At 43.4% G+C, this 27,674-nt stretch overlaps 1 protein-coding gene across 3 annotated transcripts in view; it reads right to left on the bottom strand.

Annotated features, from left to right (window-relative positions):
• Positions 1-27,674, bottom strand: part of Dennd1a (DENN domain containing 1A) — a 473,969-nt gene that overhangs the window by 114,832 nt on the left and 331,463 nt on the right. For all 3 annotated transcript variants that reach the window (XM_028754699.1, XM_028754700.1, XM_028754698.1), the window contains one exon: positions 24,441-24,566. In XM_028754699.1, the coding sequence (XP_028610532.1) occupies positions 24,441-24,566 (126 nt within the window). The remainder of the gene's footprint in view (positions 1-24,440; positions 24,567-27,674) is intronic.

Genomic DNA, 27,674 nt, shown 5'->3' with positions numbered 1-27,674 from the left:
CCCCTTCCCTCTCTGTATGTATGCATAGATGAATATGTACATTTGTATGGTACTCATGTGGAGATAAGAAGACAACCTTGGGTACTGGTCCTCAGGCACCGTCTACTTTTTATTTGAGACAGTCTCTCATTGGCTTGGAACCTTGTCATGTAGGCTGAGATAGCTGGCTTGTGAGCTTCCAACATCTCTCTCTCTCTCTGCTTCCCATTTTAACATTGTTCTCTGTGTGTGTTTGTTTGTTTGTGCACACACCACAACAACTAGGTTTTCTAAAGTAATTGATCATTTAATTTTATTTTATGTACATTAGTGTTCTGCCAACATGTATGTCTGTGTGAGGGTGTCAGATACCCTGAAGCTGGAGTTACAGAGAGTTGTGAGCTGCTATGTGGAATTGAACCCTCATCCTTTGGAAGAACAGCTAGTGCCCTTAACTGTTGAGCTATCTCTCCAGCTCCTATACTCAGCTTTTTATGTGGGTTCTGAGGATCTGAATTCCAGTCTTCATGGCTTGTAAGGCAGTGACTAGACTAAGCCACCTTTCTAGCCCAAGTTGTTGGGCTGAGATGTTCTCTGGGTTTTCTTCTCACTCCTCTGGATACAGCTTGCTGGCTTTCTTGCCAATTCCTCTTCGCTAGTTCTTTGTATATTTTTCCTTGATTTCATGCATTCTTGTGAATTAGCATCCAGATGTTGGACACCTCTTAAACTTAGCCACCAACCCCCACCCCAGACACACACCTAAGTTTCCAAAGTGAAAGAAAGCTCTTGGTTACGAAGTGATGGGACACACTCAACACAAGAAAAGTTGATGTCCTTCTTCCTTCACTTGTGTGGATGGAAGAGCCCTGCCCAGTCACTGGGGTGGGCTGTGCTTTGCTTTTCTCACTTGCTTCACTATTACCAACCCTCAACTCTGTAGCTGGCACACTCTGTCAGAGACTTCAGCTCCTCTTCTATAATTCCAAGGCTACCACCTATCTTTCAGGTTGCTGTGGGTACTGAAGGAGAAAACCTATGAATGCACCTGCCACTCTGTCTGGTGCATAATAGGTATGGAAAAATGCCTCAAAATTAAGTGAAAACACCTAATTATTCAGAAAGCACATTCTGAGGAGCATGAGCAGGCTGTCAGGACGTGTGGCCATGATCTACCTGCAGTGATGAAAGGAAGTCATGAACTCAGTATCAAAGCCATTCCCTGCAAAGGAGATGATTCCACCAAAGATGTTAAATTGCGGGACTAAGTTTCTCATGTTATTCTCATTAAGTTCCTAACAAGCCACCAAGATGATGGGACCATTCTTTTCCTAGGCAGTCTCTCTAGTTCACTGTTCATCAGGAAAACCAATACTGTTTATTTTCCTCAGGATACTTGACAGAAATAGATAAAAAAGAAATAGCTGCCATACATTTATGGCTGGAACAACAACAGAATTTTTCTATAGGCTCCCAAGTAACCAGAGCTCCTAGAACGTATAAGTCATCCTCAGCTACTCCCTGACTCTATCCTTGTCATCTAACTCCTAAGTTTTCTTCCTTGATGGATTCTGCCTCTTTGTTACTATTGAGCCAGGGTCTTGCTATGCAGTCCTGGCTGACCTGGACTCAAGGTCCTCCTTTCCCAGTGTCTGTAGCCTCCTTAGAGGTATGCACCACCACACAGGAAAGGCCTCTGTCTCTCCAGCCCGCCTTCAGCCCAGCCTCTATGCTTCACTGACATCATGTTCTTGATTCTTCCCAGGGCTAGTGAACAGTTTGTCTTCCTGTTGGCCTCTACCTACAACTCATCTCGTTCCAGCAGTGTCTATGACAGTCTCGAGGTGAAAATGTTTGCTGATTTAATTTGTAGAATGGCCCTGAGCTCTCTGTCTGGGATTGAAGGGATTCTTGCTGTTATCTTTCAGAAACACATGATACTCACAGCACAGTATATATAACACCTTGGGCTTAAAAAGGAACCTTTCACTGATCAAAAGACTCCTTTCTCAGGCCCATTTCAGCTGACTAGTTCCTCCTCTGGGAAGCTGCCCTTGACCTAGGCACACAAAATGGATGCCATCCTCCTCTGCACCAGTCTCTTAGCCAGCACTTACAGTGCAGTCTCTTCTAACAGCACACTGCAACTGTATGTATGTTTGCTTTCCTTTTGAGCCCATGCATCTACTGTCAAATAATGGACGATCAGTATTTCCAAACCAATAGTGATAAAGCAATGTTTATGTCAACCTCGTCTTTGGCTCTAATGCCCAAGCAAGGTCTCTCTCCCTAAATATTACTGAACTCCTGAAGACAAGTTCCAGATATGTTTTTTAGTATTTAAAGAAAAACAAACAAACAAAAAAAACTATGAGGGCCACTTTACACAGCAACAGTCTGTGACCCCTGACCCTTTTCTCCACCCACCCCCACTATGGTGCACCCTGTGGGTGCTTAACACATGTTGAATAATAACAATGGACTTTTTTTGTTGTTGTTGTTTTTGTTTGTTTGTTTTTCGAGACAGGATTTCTCTGTGTAGCCCTGGCTGTCCTGGAACTCACTCTGTAAACCAGGCTGGCCTCGAACTCAGAAATCTGCCTGTCTCTGCCTCCCAAGTGCTGGGATTAAAGGCGTATGCCATCACTGCCCGGCAACAATGGACTTTTTATATTTGTAAAATATTGTTTTAAATAGTTCATCACTTCTCTCTTGCTGAAAAATTCGAAGTTTAACAACATCTCCCTCATAAAACTAAACCAATATTCTGCTACTGGAAAGAGACCAGTGGGAAACAAATTTTGGTAAATGGTGCACCTAGCCAAAAGAATGGGGAAGATGGGAATTTTGTATACCATGAAAAGGAAGAAGAAACTGAAGTGCTCTTTCTTAGAAACAACAGAATGAAATGGCCAAATACAGCTCCTGACACTTCTCACATGGTGTCTTCAGTCTAGGGCTGATGTCACATTTATCCTCCCAATTACATCCACCTGCATGACAGGAGAGCTCTGTGGCCTGAAGCTACTTCATTGTTCTAGGGGTTTAGTTTTAGGTTACACTCATGAATTCACAAAAGATGAACCAAGTCATGAGTAAGCAGACATGGATTCAGATTCAGATTATTGTTCTTACTGTTAACTAGGGTTGCCACACATGTGCCATGGCACACATGTGCACTTTCATGTAAATTTTTAAAAAAAGATAGCAGCTAGGAACATGAATGACAAACTGGAGAATGGCCACAAATCTATGTAGGAGTTCTAGGATCAGAAGACACTTCCGTCACCATTGTCACACAAAGAAGTAGGGATAGAGATAAAGTTAGTATCTGAGGGGAATAAAATGACCAAGAACATTCCAGAATTTTAAAAAGTCATAACCATCAGGACTAAAAAGGCATTAAATACTAAGCAAGATAAAAATGCTTTCATATATTACAGTAAAACTGTAGAGATAAAGTGAGAAATAAAAGCTCAGAGAAAAGGTAAGTTTTTATAAAATGACAAATGGATTGATAACAGACTGTTTATCAATAAAAACATGAAAGAAAATAAGCCTTTAAAGCATAAAAGAAAAAAATGGTAATATATAATTTCATAACCAGATAAACTATCCTCTAAGCATAAAAATTTCAGACATAGGGAGATCAAAAGAGTTTGTAGATCTTCTAGAAAGAAATAGTAAAAAGTAATTTAACAAGAAAAGGCAAAGAGCCCACAGGGAAATTAAAGTTTGTACAGAGGTTGATCAATTTTAAAATAACTGGTGAACTTCTGTCAGGATTTTGTTGTTGTATTTTTTTAGGTGAAATTAAAGTTATAGTAACAGTAGGATTAATATATAGGGTACCCAGTGAGTATAATATGTTAAAGTCTTTGCATTATTCCACAGGACACGAAATTTTAAAATAGCTAATTTATATGATTTTCATACTTTTTTTGTTACTATTCTGTGATATTCCCTTCTAAAAAAAAAAAAAGTACACTCTCCTAAAAAGTTTTTGTACTGGGCCAAAATGTGTCTTTCCCTTGTTCTATAGCTGTAGTGTACTGTAACATTTATAAACAGCTTGCACTAAGCTAAATTCATGTTCTTATCTAGTCTATAGAAGTTATGTTCAGGCCATCTCTTGGGTTGTGCTCTGGTCATTTTCTCATCTAAATTGTCTCTTTCCTTTATTTTCCTTCCTCATTTAAATTTTGATTTTTAAGAAAACTTCTCTGATACAATTACATATTTACAGAAGAGATGCAAGAATAGAAGGAAAAGTTATCTTTCACCTTTTTTCCGGATTGCCATGCTCTGTGACATGACACAAAACTGCATCACTGCCCTGTCAGAAATATGACAGAACACTATAAAATCAGCAGCATGTTTTTGTCATGTAAGTGGGTAAGACATAAACACTACATGAACATGGCACTGTACCTTCAAGACTGGTTTGCCCGTGGAGCTGGTTGGCAGAACAGACTGGCTTCTGAGTTTGTCATGTAATGATGGAGGTGGGTAAGACTGTAACACTGGGCTGGGGAGATGGCATGTGAGCAGAGGTGCTTGCTGGCAAGTCTGGCCAGCAGAGCTCAACCCTGGGTCCCACAGGGTAGAAGCACAAGTTCTCCTCAGTCTATACACATGCCATGGCTCAGCCCTCACATAAATAAACCCGGAGGAACAGGAGGTAGATACGATGGGTATATCTCCTAATGCATGCATGGTGAATGGAGTTAACTAGCAGATATTCTGGATGATGTGTGTGTTTTCATGAATGAAATTCTGTATATTCTAATAAACGAAGTCAAATGAAATTCATGTTATACAAAAATTATTCTCTGACATTGATTCTACTGGAACAATCTCATGTCATCAAGACAAGTGTTACAGTACATTGATATATTTTCTAAAGTCAAGAATGTTCTCTTACATAACTAGAGTGCAAAGATCAAAAGTAGAAAATCATCATAAGACGAAAATCTCATCTCAGATCTGATCTGATTCAGAATTCACCAACTGTCCCCAAATGTCTTCTTATACCAAAGAAAATGCTGGCTCCCACATTCCAATCAGTCATCCTGCCTCTCCCGTGTGCTTTAATCTGAAATAGATCTTGAGCCTTCCTTTGTTGTGAGACATTAACCTTTTGAAGAGTACAGGCCTGCTATCTGGTAGAATGTCCCTCACTTCAGGTCAAACCTTCTGCTCATCTCTCAATCTGTCACTGTTGCTAACATGCCATTAATGACTGAAACCTTCCTGAATGTGATTCAAGGGTGGAGGTAGGGCCTGTCTTTTATGACTGTACCCTTTGAAAAAAAATCAAGTGAAATCTACATTGGGAAATCTAGAAAATGGAAGCTACCCAACTGCCCTGAAAAAGTTCCTACTTTTTATGAGAATTAGCAACTACAAGGTATCAGAAAACTCATCCACCATAGAAAGAAACTGGCCTAACATATCTCTCCACATCATAGGGCCTACGGACTCCCCACTCATCTTTAGAGGTCTGGCCATATCTTCTAAGAACTTCAATGTATATTAATCAACAGGAAAAGGAGCTACGAAGACTGCAGCCTAGGGCACAGCATGCATCAAAGATGCTGTATCTTAGACGTGGATAAATAATGCAGAGTGTTGGCTTCTCACACTCAGAAACAGCGATCGTGTGCAAAGGCACATCTAGAATGCCTCATGGTAGAGACTCAAAGTTATAAGCTAATGTGTGAATGGACCATCTCATTTTTTGGCTTCCTTTAGTCTCTGTGACAATGTGACAATGTTTTACCTATGAAAAGGAAACACAGCAGCTCCTCTGCAGGGTGAGTGCTACCAGGTCTCATGCATACTCAGCTGTACCCTGGCCTGGAAGTATTTTCTATGGAACCAAGCCCTATGTCTGAGTTGTAATTCTTCCACTCATTGCTGTTGGCTATCAGGAGCCTAGCTCTGTGTCCAGTATATAGCAGGGTGAACATAAGTTTCAGAAAATATGTGAAGAATGCACTTATTCATAGTAGTTGTAGGATTCCCCCGCACCACCTGAACTTTACTCTGATTAAAATGAAAATGGTGAGATGGGTGTGGTGGCTCACACTGTAATCTCATGAAGTGGAGGCAGGGCGACTGCCAGGAGTTCAAGGCCAAACTGGGTTAGTAAGTGAGCTCTAGGCCAGACAGTGCTACATATAGTTCAAGATGCTGTTTCATAAGTAACAACCAATATTCCCCCCCTCAAAAAAAAGGTGGGGGAAAGACAGTTAATACATCCCCTCCCAGGCTGTGGGGCTCACAGCAATATTCCAGGACCATTCTGTGGTTTAGAGCATAGCAGAGAGGGGTGGAATGGCACTGGGCCTGGCTTTCTTAGGTTCCAGGGATGACCTGCTGTCAGCAGTGTTGTCTGTGACTTCAGCAAGATGCATCTCCTAGAGAGGGGCATTCAGACTTTTGATAAGTTGTGTGTGTGCCTGTTTTGTGGGGTGTCTCAGGGAGTGAGGAACACTCCAGCCAATTTTGTAGCTATTGGAATAGAGCACTTGATACTTTACTACAGAGGGATCATCACAACATCCTAAAACTGCTCAAGGCTGCATGGGCAATCTGCTGGTCCTAAAGAGGCCTGCAATTCTTTCTTTGAAAGACCCATTAAGTAAGGGTCAAGGTCTGAGAGTAATGACTCAAAACAGGGAAGAAAGTTAACTTATAGTCAAGTTGAGTCACTCTATCGTGTCCACAGCCACCTAGACAATCCTAAAATTGAACATATTAAGGTCAACATTTTGGAGTCCTTGTGAAAGTCTGAAGCAGCTGAAATTGGAGAGTAATGGAAACTGATCTAGGTTTTAAGCATATTACAAAAGATACAATATGAAAGTTAATGAACCATCTATTTTGTAATGTCATCCAGTTTGACCTAGTTTATTATGCAATTCATACTTTATTTATTTATTTATTGATGATAGACTATATGTAACATATGACTACATGTAGACATATGACTATATGTAGACTATATGTAGCATAGCAAGATGGATACCTGTGAGATATGTACCGAAAGAAACAGCCTTCCCATTTCCTGACAGTGTCTTGATGCTTCGCCACCGTCTCCTGCTACTACTCCTCCCATACCCCACCAACTCATCGGTTCTAAGATCCTGCTTCATTTATGTATCTATATATCCATGTTGTATGTGTACTCTGTGTGGGGGCTTGCATGCCTATGGAGGCCAGAAGGTACGAGCCTCCTAGTTGGAGTTGGGTGGTTGTGAGCTGCCTGACATGGGTGCTGGGAGCCAAACTCAGGTTTTCCACAAAAGCAGCAGTGCTCTAACTGCTGAGCTATGGCCCCAGACCCACCATACCCACTCTTAAATGGTTCAGTTCCTCACTCCCTCAGGTTCATTAGCACATGTTTTATCACAGGCATATATGACCTAAGATCATTTGCACTCTGCTAACTGCTGAGCCTTAAAGTCACTATCACAGTACATGGGTAATAGCCATGCATGTTAGATCTGGAACACTCTAATTATCCCAGCCATCTACTACAACACACAAAGACCCTACCATTGAGTGGATATTTGGATTATTCTCAAATTTTGAAGAATAAGAACATTTTCATGTCTCTTAGCCCAGACAAGCAAGAATTTCAACTTTATAAGATAATGCCAAACTATTTCCCAAAATCGTAGTTTAATTTACTTTTCTACTAGCAAGAGCTCTTATCGTTCCATATTCATCAATGTAAAGCACTGACTTCATAATCTTTGCTGATCTAATGTACACAAAATGTATCACTGCCTTGGTCTAGTTTTCTTGATCACTGAAAAGCTGGTCATCTTTTTCTCAGTTTATGAATCATCCATGCTGCTTCTCCTGTGAAATGTCTATTCAAATCTCCTAATTAAAAAACCTGCAGTGGCAAGAAGATTGAGAGGCTGGCATGGTCTTATCCTAGCAGACCTCTGGCTTCTCAGGGGAAAGCGGCAGGGCTCCTTTCTAGGAGTGAGAGCCCTCCTGGGGGAAGTTTACTAAGCAGCACAAAGGCCAGAGAGAAGGGAGAAGTTCTAGGTTAAAATAGGGAGATAGCTTAGGAAGCTGCAGAGGGCTGCTTCTGATCTTTACAGCACCATTGGGACTGCCAGTGCTGAGATTCAAAATGGCTTTCTTGAACTTCATTTCACTTCATAAGACAAATAATGAGAAAGCACCAAGGCCAAACCTTACACAAAACTATTATGGGAGAAAAAAGAGGCCAGAATAATATCCCTATGAACCATGGAAGTTTGTCTAAAACATATGACTACAGATGTATTAAAACCATATCCTGGTGCTGGAAAGATGGCCCAGGGGTTTAGAGCATGTACTGCTTTTCCACAGTACCTGAGTTCTGTTCCTAGCATGCTTATCAGGAGGCTCATGATAATCTGTAATTCCAGCTTTGGGGATCAGATACTTCTGGTTTCTAAGCTTATGTGCACATAGGCCCACACAAACACACACACACACACACACACACACACACACACACAATTTTAAAATAATAAAAATATGGAGCTGGAGAGTGGCTCAGTGATTAAGAACACTGGACGTTCTTCTAGAGGATCTGGTTCAGTTCCCAGCACCCACATGGCAATTCACAATTGTCTACAACTTAAGTTTCTAGAGATCAGTGCCCTCTTCTGTCCTCTATGGGCACTGCATGCAACATGGTACATACACATATAGGCAAAATACCCATCCATACATAATAAAAATAAAATAATGATTAAAAAACTTACATACTATGTTAAAACTATCTAAAGACACCCAGGAACAAAAGAACTATATATATCTTAACCATAAAACTTAGAAATCTAAGAAGAAAAAAACATTTTGAAATTAGAGAAAAATCCACTTATCAAAGAATGCCTTAAGGAAATTATTAGTAATTTAAATAATAATATGAAATGCTAAGAAGGAAAACTTAGGATTTTAAAGAAACTAAGAGAGAGTGAAGATAGGCAAAGAAGACTAAAAACATATTATCTATCCCCTGGAATAAATAAATAATGTAAATAAATAAAATACCCCACTAGAAAAGAGATTTTATATATACATTGTCAGCATGCACTATGCACACCAGAAAAAAGCATCGGATCCCATGGGGCTACAGTTATAGACAGTTGTGAGCCACCAGGTTGGTGCCAAGAACTGAACCCAGATTTTCTAGAAGAGCAGCCAATGCTTTTAACCACTGAGTTATCTTTCCAGCCTAGAAACATTTCTTGAAATAAGGAAAAGATATACAATAATGTATGTTTTCCCCATAATTAAAACTTATTTCAAACATCTTGAGGGATGGTGTAGCATACACGAGACTACAGAACCTGAATGACCCCTGAAGACAGTCTCATCAGTCTGCTAGACACCAGAAAGCGGGGGAGAATGGAGAGAGAAACAACAAACTCATGGGCACCTAGTGAGAAAGAACAGGTACCTGAAAAAAAAAAATTGATTCCCTTCAGACTTTAACACATTTGCCAGATTTGGAGACACTTAGACAATACTCAAGGAAGTATAAGCCAGTTTCTAGCCAGAAAAATGACTTCTATGTATAAAAGGCACAGAAAAGTTACCAGCATTTAATTTCTGTGATGAACGATTTTTGTCACTTTGACACAATCCTAGACATATCTGAAAAGAGGAACTCTCAACTAAGGATCTGTTTCCATCAGACTGGTATTTTGTTGATTACTGGTTGATGTGGGAGGTCCCAGTGCATTGTGGGTAGAGTTGCCCTGAGCAGGTGGTCCTGGGTATATAAGAAAGTAGGCTGGGCAAGGCATGGCAAGCAAGCCAGGAAGCAGCACTCTTCCATGGCTCCTGTTCTTGCTTGAGTCTCTGCTCTGACTTCTCTCAATCATCAACTATGATTGGGATAAATAAACCCTTTCCTCACTAAGGTGCTTTCAGTCATGCATCTAGTACAGCAATAGAAAGCAAACTAGGACAACTTGTGTTTTTGAAATTTATGTATATTACTTTGGTCACAAGACATGGAGAAATCAAGCTGGTACTGTAACAGGAAGCTTCTTCCCTGTTGGCTTTCATAATGCCAGAAGGTAGCTTATGTAGGATGTTGGGGGAAATGTCATCAACACCTTACCCAGCTCTGAACTCTGTGAACTACACTAATATCTGGCATTGCAAGATATGGCCATGGGTGCAACAGTGACACAAACATTACAGAGGCAACAAAGCACTTTCCGAGTGATTGATTGAAGGCTCACTCCACAGGAGGAAACAAATGTCAGGCCCCAGCAGAAACCATTACCAAGATCGTGAGAAGTAGTCGCAACAGTATAGACACAGACAGATTAGGCCCTAGTTTCTCTCCCAGCCCCTACCTCATCACCTGGGCATTTTGGCCAGTCCCTTACTCCATTTGCTTTGTTTTATACATCTTCCCATTTAAAACACACCATGCTCACTTTCATTGCTCCTACCTATGTCTTCCTAGAATACATAAGTTTTGAGGGCTGGATATAATTTAATTTATTTTGGGTGTGTGTGGGTCTTTGTTATATTATCCAGGCTGGCCTTGAATTCCTGAGCTCAAGGGATCTGCCCATCTCAGCCTCTGGGGTACCTTCAACTATAGATGTGCACACTTAGCTCAGAGACTTTATTTTGCTCACTGTTGTATATCCAAGCATCAAGAAGAGGGTGTGTAGAGGAAAGCCTGGGAAAACAGTTGCTCCCACTTGTTTAAGGGATTTCAATGCTCCATGCTTCAAGTTTTATATCTAGCACATCAGGAATAACACTGCATATTTATCCAAGAAAATATAAACAAAGGAAAAACAGTAGAAACCCATAAACATCAGGTGCCTTTATCTCATGCTACATTTGTTTGACACTTGTCCATGAAGGGTAACAACAGTCAACTCAGTATATGGGTTCCCTTCAGAGACTAGATGATGATGACCCTTGAAGCTGGCAGCTGACTCATTCGGGACAACCTCAAACCGTCCATGCCATTGTTAATGTTGTAAGATGAGAGTAAGAGTGCCATGCAGTAGGAGAACAGGCGAAGGGAGACTAAGCACGTGGCAGATGCCTAACACCAGTTGGCTGTGACTGACAGAACAGGGCTGAGTGGAGACCTGCCAGGTCACATCACTAGCAGGGACCAGCAAGCCAAACATAAAATAATCTCCAGCTAAAGGCTTTCCGAACTCCTGCCATGCCTCCATGGAATGTGACTGCTGGTGATTTGGGCATCGCTGGATAAAAGGCTTCTTGTGGCAGGCAGGGAAGAACACGGACCGGGACTTTACATCTGCTATTGCATTTGATTCTCAAAGCAATTTCATGATGGTGGCATTCTTACCTCACCTAGGAAATGAAAATCCTGTGGTTCAGGGAGGAGGGTGCTCACAGCTTCACAGCTTTTTAATGCTGGCTCTTCTAGAATTCCATTTTGTCTTTAACTTGTTCCAAATGGATTCAATAATATAGAGTACCTCACCAGCCTCTAGGAGGAGGCCACATACAATAACAAATTGAACATTTACTCGCTCATCATTGCTAGGCAATAGATACCTGCAAATTCACTGAAGTTTGGGGGTGGTCAATCAACATATGCAGGTTTCTGACATTCTGTTTAGTGCTGGGTCAGCCCCATGAAGTTTTAAATATCTCCCTCGTGTTTCACAATATGGTAGGAACAAGCCAGACACAGATAATTTGAGGCCAGCCACATGAAGGGACTTTTCCTTGGTTTATAATCGAAAAAACAGGGTTCAGGAAGGTATGATTACTTGTCTTTATCCACACAGCTAGAAAAGGTTGAGTCCAGATTTGCATCAAGTCTACTGAAAACCCAAGGGGCTTCATTATGTTATTCACCATGTACTAACTGGTAAGGGAGAGGGGTTCATAAATAGCCAACTATCTGGATGAGACTCATCCCCACACTCCTGCTCTGCCTTGCACAGACATGACCAATCTGCCATTTAACAGGGCCTGCTGCCCACCTGGTTTGGCCCAAATGAAGCATCAGTGAGACATGGAGGGGGATGCACAGGAAGGGGAAGCTTGCACACTGCCACTCCACTCTTGTTACTGGTGTAGGCAGGCTGCCCAGCAATGGCTTGCCCTTGTGTGATCCAGCCCCCTCTGGCACCCAGACCACCATGTTAGGTCTCTTCTTGCTTCTGCACATACTATATCATCGTAATCCTGCTTCTGGGGGTCCCATCCAAATCACATGTTTTAATCCAGTCAACCGGTCCTCAGCCTTGGGAACAGCATCATAGCCATTGCTGGTCTCTAGGTCCCCTCTGCCACTTTGAGTCTCAGCTTCTCTGTAATGTGTTCAGCCATTTCCTTGTATTATCACTCCTTTCTGTTGTCCTGGATAGAACCTGACATGCCAACTAAGTTACTGAACCTAGGGAACAAATGGCAGCCTATGGCCCCAAGCTATGAAAGCCCAGTAATAGCTGGGAATTGGGTTTCAATACCACCTGTTGGCCCAAACTCTGTCTGATCAGACAACAAACGCTTTGGAAGAAGAATGAGCTTGTCTTTTTCCAAGCTTCACAGTCAGGACTGGAATAGGAAGAACACAGCTGGTTTCCTAATTCCACACTCCACACCAGCCACATCGGTTTTCCCAAACTGCCATGAGGAGTAAGAGCCAGGCAGGATATTAATAAAGGGCTGGCTAGGGAAGGGCTTCTGAAAAGCACTGGGCTAGGCAGTGCTAACCTTTTATTGTTCTTCTCTAAGCTACAGGCTTCTGTAAGGTGCACTGTAAACATACAAGACAGTTGCAGTAGGTTTCATGAACATTCCAAAGTCTGTGGGATTAAAAACCTACCAACCTTCAGCTCTCCAAGGAGCGCTGTGTTGGAAGTGCTGGATCATGGACTACATTCTTTCATGGCTATCTCACAGGCTGGGAGCTAGCCACCCATCTTCATCCCAGTCACATTCCTTCATGTCCGTGCCATGCTCCTTCCAGGCCCCTACTCTGCATGTGCTGCTTCCTTCTTGGTGCCAGGGGTTCCCATCCAGCTGCCACCTGCCCTGGGAAGCTACCCAGTGCCCCTGTCCCCAACAGCCATGAAGATCCCTGCCACCTCCCACAATACTCCACTCCTCTGACCACAGCTCTCTGCTCATTTCTTGCCTCCTTCTCTGCAGTGTCCTTAAGAATAGTGACTGAGTCTGATTTGTCACAGCATGCCAGCTAGTGTGTGGGACAGGGTGGCTAGCTGGTCAGGGTCATCAGAGGATCACACATTTCCAAATTTTCAAATGCTTGTAGCATTTTCTACTATCAAGGTTTGATAATTGACTTAAAATTTTAATTTACAAATTAAAATAAAAAGTATTGTTACAGGTATCTTTAATAAATCAAACTTTTATGAATGCAGTTACTTTTATTATGATGAGAATAATTAATTTTTTAAAAATCCTAAAATTAGCTGAACACAGTCATGAAAAACGTAGGCTAAAGCTGCTGTGAGAAGGCTCACCACCACTAGGTGTCAGCCCAGGAATAGAGGAGGAAGGCTGCATTCAAGCGTGTGTTTTACTTATTCATCCAATTATCACTATAAATATCAAATATTTAAACAACAAAATATTAGGCAATTAAAATTATTTATTAAGGGAATGTTTTTAAAAAGATATATAAAATTTTGACATTTCCCCTTTGCAGAACAGTTTATAAATGGTGTTATTTTAACCTGTATTTGTCAAGAAACATTTGCACAGATTAGAGGAACTAACTCTTAAGAGGAAAACCAACTCGGTTTTCTTCAGAAAGGCCCCCAAACTGTATGTAACACAGACCATATGGACATCCCCACTGTGGAGCATGTGCAGGGTAAGGTGCATGGCCCCCACAGTGAGGCAGATGGAGGGACTGGATCCCAGTTCTGCCATTCTGAAAACAAATGTGACACCACATTTCCCAGCCTCGGTTTCTTGTCAGTAAAATGGGGCTATCCCACTCTCTGTATGGGGGCTGAAAAACAACAAAGAGACCGTAAAAAGCCCCAACAGAATAAATGCTCTAGTCCTTTATTTTCTTCAAGACTGTAAGTCTTGATGACCTATTTAACAAAACTGCTTCGCAGGTCCCAAACAAAAAGTGAGATTATAAGAGTTAGGATCATTCATTCATTCAAAGGATAGCTGATGAGAATGTCTTAGATATTGAGAAGGCTCTGTGTCAGGGACACTTGTGCAAACATGACACTTCATGCCTTCCTGTCCAGGTCTCTAGTTCCTCCTGGGAGGTGGTGACAGACTGTAGTGTCATTATCTACTGCAGAATGTATCCAACAACCTGCCCCCTAGAAAGCCAATATGCTCGGAAGCCCAGCAGCAGGGAGGGAAAGGAAATCTACCATTTTATCTTCTATTTATCATAATTACCACAAACACCATGGCTCCATGGACATTACAGCCCTCTACTGTATGCAGGTGTAGGAAAGGATGGTGTGCTGTCCTACACTTGAGAAGCTTACAGCCTGGCTATGCAGGCAGAGTCACAGGCGGCTCCAGACTGTTAGGTGTTACCATTGGAAATGAATCAGAAAGATTTCCTTTCAGGTTCTCATTGAAAAGGCAAAAGCCCATATACTGAAACTGTTTGATTTAAACATGGTAACTATAACCACCTATGCTTGCTTCTACTTCCAACAAAGACATATTTACTGCTGTCACAGCCAACCCTGGAATCAAGGTTGTAGGTAACACTTTTTTTTTTCTTGTCTGTATGTTTGTTTCAAGACAGAGTTTCTCTTTATAGCCTTGGCTGTCCTGGAACTCAGTATATAGTCTGGGCTGGTCTCAAATTCAGAGATCCACCTGCCTTTGCCTCCTGAATGCTGAGATTAAAGGATTAAAGGCATGAGCCATCACCGCCTGGCTACATTTAAAACAACAACAACAACAACAAAAAACTAAGTGGCTACACTAAAACATGACCACCACTCCAAGCATAGAAAGCAGGCATTAGCCATTCATCTACTCACTAACAATCACTGGCTGAATATGTACTGATGCTATGTGAGGGACACCAGGCCTGTCAAACTCATTTTAAAGGAACAACATGAGAGAGGAGGCAGGATTATCAAATGAAACCGAGCCAGGGCCCGGTGTTCCACTGAGACAACCTGTAACAGACTGCTATATTTCCCCTTTTCACATCTTCTCACACTTAGGGGCTTACTTTTTCCAACTGGGCAGTCTACTTCTGGAACAACAGCTCTCAACTCATCTGGCACTTGCTGTGTGGGTCTGAGGTACAAAGCCTCCGGAGCTGGACAAGGGCCTGTGCTGTGGCTGATTTGGTGAACCACCATCACTTTTCTCAATAGCAAAATCTCTTATGAAACAGAAGAAAAGTTTCAATTATATTTTCTTTAATATATTTTAAAAACTGACTCTAATGAACATCTTCATCTTGAACAACACCTGTAAGTTCTGGGAGTAATGACACAGATGAACAAATAGCAAATGCTTATTAAAGGAAACCATTTAATGTGAGATTCCATTCAATTCTAGCACACAACATTTGAGATAAAAGATGTTATTTCCTCTGGTAGCTCAAAAGTGAAGACAGAATGGCTGTAAGCTCTGTGCTCTGAATAGGCTACAGGTGTCTTCTTGCACACAGATGCCAGTGTTCTAGAATGTAGCAGCCCCTTTCTCTGTTCTTCCCATTTTACCTCCCTGTCACACAGGAAAGGCCAACTTTTAGCCAGTATCTTTATTAGCATGGCACTGTGTGGGTGTTTTATATACGTAACATCCCCCTTCTTGTTGTGACCTCCTCAGCACCCTAGAGTCACAGAGCTGATGTGATGGCTCCAAGAGCCTTGTGCTGGAAGCGTCATTCCCTGCTCCATTCTCAGGACATGATCTTGAATTCAGATGACCAGTAGTTCAGATAGAGGCAGGGGAGAGGAATGAGAGAGAAAGAGAGAGGGAGCCTGTGCAGTCCTCTCTGAACCCTTGTTCTCAGCACACCTCCTTAGCTCAGGCTGGTGATTCTGGCTGTAACTCCCAGACTGCTTGCCCACAAGTGGGAAAACAAGATAGCTTTTCACAAGCCTTCCCCAAATCTGAGCTTCATAAAGTTACTGCTAAGCATGTAACAATAGCATGGGTTCTGTGAAGAAAACAATTTGGTGGTTCCACAGGGATAGGGTGTGGCTCAGCAGAGGAGCATCTGCTGGTCTGTATAAAATCCATCTTAGCCCCTCAAAGGAAACAAAATGTTAAACACTGCATTACCACAAGACACAGCACCTCCACCCCAGGTATCATGTTGTACACATGCTGTAGAATTAGTCACAGGAGCCAAGAGGTAAGACAACTCGCCCTTATAAAGCCCAGGTTTGTAGGAGAGATCTGTGAATAGTTAACAGGTGAAGGGAAACACAATGGGGTTTGTTCATGTACAGACTATTAGTCTTAAAAAAGGATGGCATTTTGATGTCTATTGCAACTTGGATGAACTTTGAATTTATGTTGCATGAAATAAGACAAACAAAGAAGGACAAACACAGTGCTATTCTACTTCTAGAAAAACATCAGTGGGAAACATGGATAGTAGATTAAAGGTTACCGAGTACTGCAGGAGACAGAGACAGGAAGTTACTGGTAATGTACTTTCAGGATCAGTTGACAGTGATGGGAGGTTGTAAGAACTTCCAGGGGTGAGGGCTGTGCAGCCCTGTGAGCACAGCCACGCCTGAGCTGTGCAACTGGCAATGGTCTCAACAACAAAGCTTGTATTTTCCACAATTGAAAACAAATAGTCAAGACAGCCTTCAGGTCCATTCCAGGGCTCCCCGTTCATACGATGTGTAGAGAGTCACAGGGCCCGTGCTTGGTCACATGTACCCATTCTAGTCTCTTGGTTTCCCTGATTCTCATCTGTGCTGAGTGTAGTAGTTTAAGGCTTCTCAAGTCCTTTTGGGTTCAAGATGGAAACATGGGCAATTAGTCACTGCCCTATCAGAGCTCTAGGAATCCTTCGTATACCACAGCCCATCAAGGGCCTTTGGTGTGTCCACTCTGAGCCTCTCTCATTCGAGTCAGCTGAAAATGGCCTTTTCCCCACACTAGGACAAGTAGACCCCCCAGAGTCAGGCTCCTGCACATGCCTCAGTTTCTTTTACCCAGAAGGCTTAGGGGTAAGAGCATCCCAAAGCTTTATTCACTGAAATGTTGGTAGATTATTACCTAACATACTGAAAAGTGAGAACAACTTAACAGCCCAGCAGGGGAGTATAGCCAGGGCAATAATGGCTGTGGCTTACTCAGTGACATACAGTATAAAATGTATAAGATGTCACATTCAATGTGGGATAAACAGACTTTAATCTTTAATCTGCTGAGCTCTGGATACCCTTTGTATCATGGGACATAAGTAAATGTAATATATTCAAAAAGTGCATATACACATATACACAGACACAGACACACAGACACAGACATAAATACACACACACACACACACACACACACACACACACACGGGGGAGTTGAGGTGATGCCTTAATTTTTTTATTTAAGAATAATTTCCTATTTTTGATCTCCCCAAAAGGAAATATAAACATGGGTTTCTCTCTGCAAGCTCAGGAGATGAACAATGTTACTTATGCAGAATTCTGATATGTGTGGTGCAGTTCTGACCTGCTGCAACACAGCCTGGTGCATTCATGCTTGAAAGCCAAGCTATCAATTTGCCCTTATCTTAACTTCTGTGCCTTTGAGAGGTTTTAGGTGGATAAATTGACTCAGCAAAATCATGTACAAACCCAAGGGATGTAAGTGAATGACATGAGTGTTCTTCAACTGCACCTAGAACGGACTGACTGAGATGGGTGCCATGTGTTCATACAGCTTGTTCATAGCATTCACCCCAGCACTAAAGGCAGGATCGGGCTCCTGTCACTTCAGGGAAGGCAGATCAGTGGGCTGGCCCTGAGAGGGTCACACTGGCTAACTAAATCAGAGTACCTGTAATGTCCCACCAAGCTGTGTTTCCACAGCCACCACTCAGAACAGGCCATTTCCCCAGCTGCCAGTGTGCCTAGGTTTTACTCTTTGAGTAGACATTTCCAGGACTCACATGGTCAGGTAGAGGAGATGTATCCTCATACACACTGCCTCAAGGCCATTTCATGTAGGGGAGGAGTTAAGAGACTGCATAGAAGATCAAATGAAAGCTTAAACTACGAGAGTTCGTCAAAACAGGCCACTTCGTTTCAAAGGGGGTGGATCAGTCTTGCTCAGATTTCCTGATGATATCATTTTAAACAAAGGAGCACGGTAGAATATTCTTTTTAAAAAGCATGCCTTCTCCCTAGGAGAGAGAAAGGGGAGCATTCAAGGCAAACTCAAGAACCACACTGTTATCCACACCCTGTGAAAGTTGTACTCTTCTACTAAGCAGATAATGGACCCTTGGCCTAGCAATTAAAATCATTTGTCTTTTATCCCCTTCTTGCCAAAAAGGACCCCAGCCCTAACTAGTTAATCCCCAACACACACTGCTGCTCCCAGAGTTGCCTGGCAACTACCAGGAGGCGTGTCAGAGAGCAAGAAAGGCCTAAATAAATGAGCTGGAGCCTGTGCTATGCTTGACATGGATAAAGGGGTTCTTCGAATGAGGCTTCCTGGCTGCTTGTGGTTCTGTCATTTAAGTGAGAAGAACAAGTTGGCTTGGGCAGCACTGTTAAATGCCATGGGCTTTGCCAATGATTTTTTCCAGGTAACTGAAAAGTGGGTCACATGCCCCTGTGATTTGCAAACACCTCCCCTCTTCCAGGGAAAAGCTATCTCCAGAGCCTCCAGACAGGATAAGGAGAGATGCACGCACACAGAACACAGTCCTGGGGCCAACTTCTGCCTGCCACACTCCCCTATCCCCTCATTTCTTACCCATTCTTCTGTCCATTGACCCAAAATACACTGGCTAACACCTACACTCTGTGTCATGGCCTGTGCTTGGCACAAGAAACAGAATTATTAGGATGGAACTCATGAGAACTAGAACAAAGACAGGAGGGGAGTGCAATGGGAGGAACCTTGTCTTGGAGTCTCCTCTTGGCTCTCCTACATTCTGGGAAGTCATTGCCAAGTAGAGCCTCTGCCCCATCTGTAAATGGACAAGACAAAGGTCAGGTAAAAAAGGAAATATCGTGGCTGGGAAGTCCCTTGAAGGTGAACCATGCCCTGATTTGTAGGAGCCACTGAGGAAGGATGGAAAATTATTCTCTCATTTTCACTTTCTGACTACAGGAAGTCCTTTCGAAACATCTGGATCTGAAAAGACCCACCTAGCCCAGGCTAGGCTCAGAATAGAAAAGCCTCAGCAAGAGGGCCCTTCCCTTTCCTTTGGACATGGGTAAAACAAAGCTCAAAGGCACTCTGAATGTTTCCAGAAAAGGAAAAACAAAACAGAACAAAACAAAATAAAATAAACAAATAAAAACCCCACAAAAGCCCTCAAGTGAGCTCTAAGCCATGGGCAGGAGCCTTTCAGGCCAGGCTTCTACATAGGCAGGCAGGGGTCAACCGGCCCTGCAAGAGCTGCATCCCAAACACTTCTGGTTACAGAAGAATCCTAGCCAGAAACAGGAGACAGGCTGCTGTTCCAGGGCTGGCAGACAGGCCCTGGGCTAGGCTTATCCAAGTTTCACGACAATCCTGTAAGGGTCAGGCTCACATGGAAAGAAACTGAGGTCTGAAGGAGGCCTAAGTCACAGCTGCCTAGAAGCAGAACAGACAGAAGCAGCTTTCAGAGCAATGCAAGTGGCTTGAGGTCACCAGTTTCCTACCACAACACACCACTGGTCTGGGTGGGAAGACACCATAGCCATTTAGACAGCAACACAGCACAAGTAGTAATGGCAAGTGTGGCAGAGGGGTGGGCAGTGACTCCCAGGCTGCTCAGGGCCCTCCTTTCAGCAGGTACTCTCTGCTGTCAGCCTCCTGCTCCTCCCCTCAGCCTCTCTGGTTGTGCATACCACCACTCATTTCTTCCTTCTCTCAGCACCAAAGCTTGAAACATTCTTGGATCCTTTGACCTAGGTAAATCTAGGCTAGAGAAAGTGCTTAAGATGCTGGGTTGCTTTGTCAAGGATAGCTCAACTGCCCATTTCAGATTCCACAGGCTACATCTTGCCCTCAATGGGCAGGATGCTGTAGAAGCCAGCAAGTAGGTGGTTGAGTGATGGGTGAGAGAAGCTTTGTGGGTTATGAAGAAAGGAGAAACTGGAGAGGCAAGGATGGTGAAGAATAGACTGATGTGAGTAGCATGCACTGACACCTGAGGCCATGGTGAAGTAACAGCCTGTACTGCTGCTGAGGGCCATGTTGATTCTGAGGGTTGAATAGAGCTGGCCCTGCCCCTCAACTGGGCAGTGTGGGAGAGCTGGTCCCAGCCCTCACTGGTTGTAGCACTAGGGAGAGTGAGTGCCACACCTCGAGTGGGCAGCACAGTATAGCTGGTCCTGGTAGAGGGTGCAGGTAAGCTGGCTTGGAGGGCATGAGAGCAGGAGAACATGACCTACACCATAGTTCTCAAGAACAGGAGAGCTGGCCCCATTCCTTGCCTGGGCAAAGCAGGAGAGCTGGGCCTGGTGGCATGGGTGCAGGAGAGCTGGCAGGCTGACCAACTCGGCTACCACTCAGGCCTAGATCTAGAGCTTTGAGTTGGCCCACCGCAACATCTACTCCATCTATGAACTGCTGGAGCCTGTGAAGAGGCCAGTTCTACAGCACCAAAGCTGAAGGATCTCCATGACACAGGGCATCAACAGGGTATCTGTGGAGCCTCAGTGATGATACAGTATGGACAGTGTGGCAGAAGCCAGAGACCTCAAACCAGACCAATGGCTCATTGCAAAGAACATTCGCAAGCAAAGAAGTGTAGATCAAAGGGTAATATACTGTGTGATACACGGCAGTTTCCACTGCAAGATGCTGTTTTGTTTTTGTTTTTCTTTAGGCAGGGAGGTTGCAAGGACAAAGGGCAGATATGTAGGAATGGAGGGAAGAACGAAACTGGAGTACAGGATCTGAAATTCACAAAGAATCAATAAAAAGTTAAAGAATATTCTAATAGAAAGAACTAAAAAAAGAAAAAAGGAAAATCAAACAAACTACATATAAAGATAGAAAAAGATGTTCTCATTGGTGTGGCTTAAAATTGGGGAATGTCTGCAATAGCCAATAAGACCAGCTTCAGGGTAACGAGTGGGCCTTGGCCCTGATTTCTGATCACAGTTACTAGATAAAAACCTGTCAGTGGGCTTACATATTTACCCTCTGGAAGCCTCCCAGGTAACTGTGGTCCACAACCAGGCTGTCCTCAATAACATTTGATAAGAGATTTTATCTGATGTGAAAGTGCTTACTCATACTAATGGCAAAAACAGACTAGCAAGTGGGATGCTGGGTTGCTTTGTCAAGGATAGCTCAACTGCCCAACAGAAGAAAACAAAACTAAACAAAAATAAAACCGAAGACCCAAGCAAAATGAACCAAAAGCAAATCAAAGACAAAAAATAGAGTGGAGGCCCGCTGATACCATTTCAACTCTAGATTAGGGGACCAGGGTGCTTCTTATTTCTTTTTCTTTAAATATTTTAACCCAAGAGCATGTGCTATCTTATTTTATTCTCTTAGTGCAATGGAAAGAACTCAGAGCCTTGTGTGTATACCATGCAGGCTCTCTACCACTGAGCTACAACCCAATATCCATCCATCCATCCATCCATCCATCCATCCATCCATCTATCTATCTATCTATCTATCTATCTATCTATCTATCATTATGAGTGTATGTGGGTGTGTCTATGTGCTTGAATACTGTGGTTCATGGAGGCTAGAAGAAGGTATCAGTTTTTTGGACCTGGAGTTATAGGTTGTTATGAGTATCCTAATGTGGGTGCTGGGAACTAAACTCAGATCCTCTACAAGAACAGTATACATTTTTAACTGCTGAGCCATCTTCTGAGCACTAACTGGCGCAATTTTATAAGCAGATCGCTAAAAGATGTAGTCCCGGGGAAGCATTCCTATCCCACAGCACTGCTGGCCCCATACCCCAGATCAACACTTAACACGCCATTCACTCTCCCCACCTCGCAGCTGTTTCTCACACTCATGTGTGCTCGGCAGCCATTGTAAACAATCTTGCATGAGGTACTGTACTACTCCATTTTTCAATAAGGAGAAACTGCTAGAATTAAATTTATGGTTTAAAAACCATGTAGGTAACACAGTGACCACTACTGGCGCAATGCTTAATTGAGAAACCTCGGGCCTTCTGGTGTCCCTCTTTTACAGACAGAAGCCATCCTTGCACAGATGAATGCAAGTGAAAGTGTGACAGGACAGCCACAGCACATGGATTCTAAGATGAAAACTTCTCCCCACTAAAACATGAATCATCTAATTGATGTTGTACTCTCTTCTCCATAATACCTACAGCAAAGGTGTCTCTTATGACCAAATGACAACTTAGATTCAAGAAAACAAGCTGCATCTATAGCCAAACCTGTCATTAGTTCCAGATGATGCTTTAATGTCTATGTAGTGTGAATCATGTGGGGTTGCAGAGATATAAGGGCATTTCATGAGTACCTACTGTGTGAACATTTAGTCTGTGCCAATTCATTTTCACTACAAATCCCCCTGGTATGAATACCATGGCGTCAGGCTTCCCCATTACCACCCTTTCTCAGCCTCCCAATCTCTGGAGCCACTTTGACATTATATGCCACTTGTCTACTATATTTCATCTATTACTAGCCCAAGCCTCTTTTCCCACCATGGAACATTCTGGTGTAGCCTATCACTGTCTTAACACTCAACCCTGTCATCAGCAGTATCATATCTCCATGCTGAACCTTATGCTCCTACAGAGTAAAGTGCACACTCCTACAACAGCATCCAAGCCTCTGCCCAAGCTGTCTCAGCCCATCTCCACCTCCAGACCACAAGCCTTGGTATGCTTAACAGCCCATACTTGTGACAGGGTACAGCACCTCTGTTCTGGTCTTTCAAGTCTTATTCATCAGGTCTCACCTTTTCTAAGACACTTCAGGGCTGCTTGAGGCTAAAAAGAACCAGAAGGGAGAAGCAAGGTATATCCACTTTTGCAGGAAAGTAAAGTTTAACCACACAGAGTGACTTGTTCAAGTTTTATGCAGCTAAGAAGCCCCGAGCCAGGTTTAAATCCCTAGGTTGCAGTGCTTTAACCCAGAGCCTATCAGTCAGGGGCAACCAGCAACTCCTCTTCTGGAGGCGAGAGTGTCCAGCTCAGATCCAGTACTATGCATTGGATTCAATAAACTCTGGATTCTAGACATGTATGTGACAACTGTGAGACAAATACCAGGGTGAAAAATGTGTCCAGGTTTCTGGGTCCCACCAGGCCTGGGGAAGAACTGGGCCAGATCTCCCACTTTCCTTTTAGAGAGGGGTGAGGACAATATTTTCCTTTAATTACACCAACTTTTAAAACTTGATTGGTTTATCTGGGCCCAAGATCATGTCAGAGTTGGGGCCAGCTCCCTTCCAGACAAGCAGGACATGGGAACTTGTTTTAAGTTGATAGACATTAGAAAGACCTAGGAAGAAACTAGAAACAGATTATGTTGACCTGGATCAGTATGACCATGGTTGGTCTCTCACACATTTCGAGTCTGCCTGGGCTACACATGCATTCTGCTCAGCCAGAAGGCAAAGGTAGGCTGAGTAGAGAGACACCAGTGGAAAGCTTCAAGTGGAAGCAGTAAGAAGTGGTGGAGCTGCCTTTGGTTTCAGGAAAGACCTGACCTCTTTGTAACTATTCAACATTATCTCACATGGCAAAGGAAATGATCAACCAGACTCAGGTGAGTGGAAAGGCTAGGCATGTAGGTAACATCACTGCTCAGTCCTTACTGTGTTGTGCTCATTTAAATCATGACTATATATAGGGAGCCACCAAAATGTGAATTCCTAGGAAGAAGGGACCCTTTAAAAGACAAGGGGTGGTGAAGCATAGGGCAAAATCATAAGCTTTGGGGCTGTTGGTAAATCATTTCTCTTCCTTGAAGCCTTGGTGTCCTTATCTGAAATGTGGACTTGATTGTCATTATCTCATAGTTGACCTATGAGCCTTTATGAAAACTGGACAACCATGAAGGGAGTGGCATAGCATTTAACACACAGGTACTGGGGCACCCTCATGTCTTCCCTTCACTGTAAGAGGGAGTGATTCATGTAAAACTCCTTCACTTGTGCTTTAACCCAGACCCTCCATTACACACACATACACACATACTGGCACAAAACCTCCTAAAGGTGAACCAAGGATTTCTCATATTCAGAGGTTGCTTCTTGGTCCCTAATCAAACATAGATGTTATTTCATGCCAAGAGGCTACTTACTGGCTCAATTTTCAGTGCATTCCGGTAACTGCCAAAGAAAGCAGCCTGGGCCTTGAGGAAGGCTCTGGCCACCCCATCGCCTGTGGTTGTGGAGACCTTCTTTAGCCTGTTCTTCAGGGAGGAGATCTGGTGAAACATGAAAGAAGACAGTGTGAGAGCAGGTCATAGAGGGACAGATGGCTGAGCCTGGCACCCAGAGAGCCTCAGGCAATTCCAGGAAGGGTCAGTTCGATAAAGAAAAAGAAAAAAAAAAAAAAGGTGTCCTCTGCTTGAAGAATTGCTGTGGTATATTTCACAAATTTCTAAATGCACTCATTAGAGACTATAGTTAGGTAGTATAAATTTAAGGTTGTACAACAATCAAAACCATCCAATTCTAGAACATTTTCACCACTTCCAGAAGAAACCTCATGTTCCTACCCTAGTCCTAGACAACCAGGCACCTGCCCAACACATCCTGCATAAGTCAAGTACATGGAACTACAGGACCAGTCGGTAGCCCACATGACCAGATTTTTTCATGTATCATAATGCTCAGTTTTCTCTATGGTGATACATATGAAGTCTTCATTCCTTTCTGTGGTTGAACAATATTCTACTGGGTACACATCTTATTTACCAGTTTCTGCTTTGTGATGATGAATCCTCATAGCTATTATACAGTCATGGTATAGAGACAGCAGAGGTTTGGAGGCAAGGCCTAAATAGCAAAAGCTGCTTGTGTAGTGAGGATAAGCTGAAAGGGCCTGTAACCGAGATCAGGGAGCTCTCCTGTGAGGTTGCTAGAGAGGAGGGTCATCTGCTTGGACTACATCAAGGTTAGAAGGGACAGGAACAAGCACTCAGGGGCCAGCCACTCTACTTCTATAAAGTGAGGGGTGGCAGAATACAGTCTTCATCAGAAAGTAATTGGACATCTGTCATATTACCCATGCATGCGTACGTGCGTGTGTGTTGTGCACAAGCTAGTCCTCTGCTGTGCTTCCCTTTCTGTGACCACAAACTCAAAGGCCACAGTACTGAGGGGCCCTGAGGAGTGATGCACGCCCCTTGGACCCTTGGCCTCTAGGAAGGTTCTGCCATGGATTTTCAAGCTGAGACAGAAGTATGAAAAAAACGTGCTTTACTAAAATGTTAAAAAAAAAAAAACCTACTCCTAACCCCCCAAATAATAAAAACCCTGTCCCTTTTGAGGACTAGGGTGACATTTCCTTCCTTTGAAATGGTGCCTGCCACTGTCACTCTTCTTCTGGCTCCTCAAAGGCCTTGGGCCACCTGTGCTGCGGATTATTCCTCACTTAACCTTCCCTGGCCTTTCCCTTTCATTCAGGAGGTGTTTAATTACCTTGGATTCACAAGCTGCACTTCAGGTGAGCCTCTCCTAATGGCCTCATTACCATCTTACACAAAGAAGGAGTCGCTGATGGTAACTGAGCAAACACAAGTGAGCTCCTTCCTGTCAGCCCCTGCTGGTCTGAAGCTAGCCAAGTGGTCCCGGGCTCCTGACACCCTGTGAGCACCTAGGCCAAGACTTCTGAAGACCTCACTCATCCCACATCATGGAGAAGCTTTTGTCTTGACCTGCCAGCACTTCAAACTTTGAAACTGCAAGTCTATGTGTATCTAATGGCTCAGAATTGCATTCTGTCTCTTAAATAAAAGCAAAGGAAGAAAATGGAAGACTTAAATCACCCACCATCATACATCTAAAGCCGAACTTGCCCTGAGTGCTCCTGGGGTGCTGGTCATATCACTACATAGGGGCTTGTCAGGGGTAATTTGGGGTGGTACAAGTGTCAGTGAGGATGGCTTCCTCCTTTAATCAGTTGTCACAGGAGGAAGAACGAAAACAAAGGGAAGAGGGCACAAGACTGCACTCAACAGTTCCTCTCTGCAGTAGCCTTCCTCCTCTGCGATCCATTTTGGGCACTGCAGCACCATCAAGCCAGCCCCTGGGCCCCAGGCCAGACTCTGCCTCTTCATCCCTGCTCACAGCTACTCTGACATCTCATCAGCACCACCCTGAACCTGCCCTCACCTTCCAGTGCACATGACCTTGGCCCTACGAGGTGCAGCTCAATTCATTATCTGGGTGGGCTGTCTGCTTTTACCTTCTTCTCAATGCCACCTACTCACTGCTATCCTGGTAATCTTGTAAATAAACAAATATAATGACTTTATCCTGGGGCAAATCCTCTAGCACCTGGGCCCTTCCCATTACCACTTTTAGAATAGCTGGGCTGCTTAGACCAGGTTGGACTGGCTGTCCTGCTTGACATTATGCTAACTGATATGAAATCACTCAGTCCAGAGCATGTTCACAGACTTGACTTTTGTCTGTGCCTGTCTTGCTGTGGCCATCCATTCACTCTTTGAAAGACTGTCTGGATCTGTATTACCAGGATCCATGAACAGTGCTGTATAGTCAGGAATGGGAGAATTCTGAACCATCATGAAAAGATGTTCCCCAAACACTGTTAATAGGGGAAGATGGGATTCAAATTGCAGAACAGTGTGTACAGCATGAATCATTTACTAACTCATGTAATATATACACGTGGAGTGAAAGCCAGACGTGTCATGCACCAACCATTAACTCTGTAAAGGTACTTTCTGTTTTATAAAATTGATTCTTTTGATTATCCCTCATAAAAATGCATGTTATTTTCACTATAAAAAAGTAGAGTGAAGTATTTTTCTTTAATAGTCAAATTAGCCACTGCCTTGGGGTAAGGGAAAGAAGGTATCCAGATGTTCCCCCATCTGTGATACCTCTTTTGACCACTAAGCTAGGCCTGTAGACCATGTAGGTGATTCTGCCATCTCTTTCAAGCCCCAGAGCCCCCAAGTACAGCACTTCCTGCTGAATGAAAGTGGACACGCTTGAAAAGGCTTTTACAACCAATCACATGAGCTAGGACCACATTCCTCAGGATTAGGACCTGATTTCAGCTGGAAAGGGCCATGAGGTTGGGATGGGGGGTAGTAAATAGGACTGATACCCATCCACTGAATGAGATTTAGCTCAGCAGCAAGACAAACACATGGCTGCATATTGAGTGAATGGGAGGGAACACAGACAGTGGTCAGTCACTGTAGGTAGACCGACACAGGTGGCATTACCCTCCTTCAGCCTATTTCTGTACTGTGCCTCTGTGCTGGGTCCTTAGTGCGTCTCTCTCTCTCTCTCTCTCTCTCTCTCTCTCTCTCTCTCTCTCTCTCTCTCTCTCTCTC

This window comes from Grammomys surdaster, unplaced genomic scaffold, assembly GCF_004785775.1.
Source record: "Grammomys surdaster isolate TR1022 unplaced genomic scaffold, NIH_TR_1.0 126035, whole genome shotgun sequence".
In the NCBI taxonomy this organism is placed as follows: Eukaryota; Metazoa; Chordata; class Mammalia; order Rodentia; family Muridae; genus Grammomys; species Grammomys surdaster.
The sequence above is the reverse complement of the archived record's forward strand: the minus strand, read 5'-3'. Positions and strand labels throughout refer to the sequence as shown.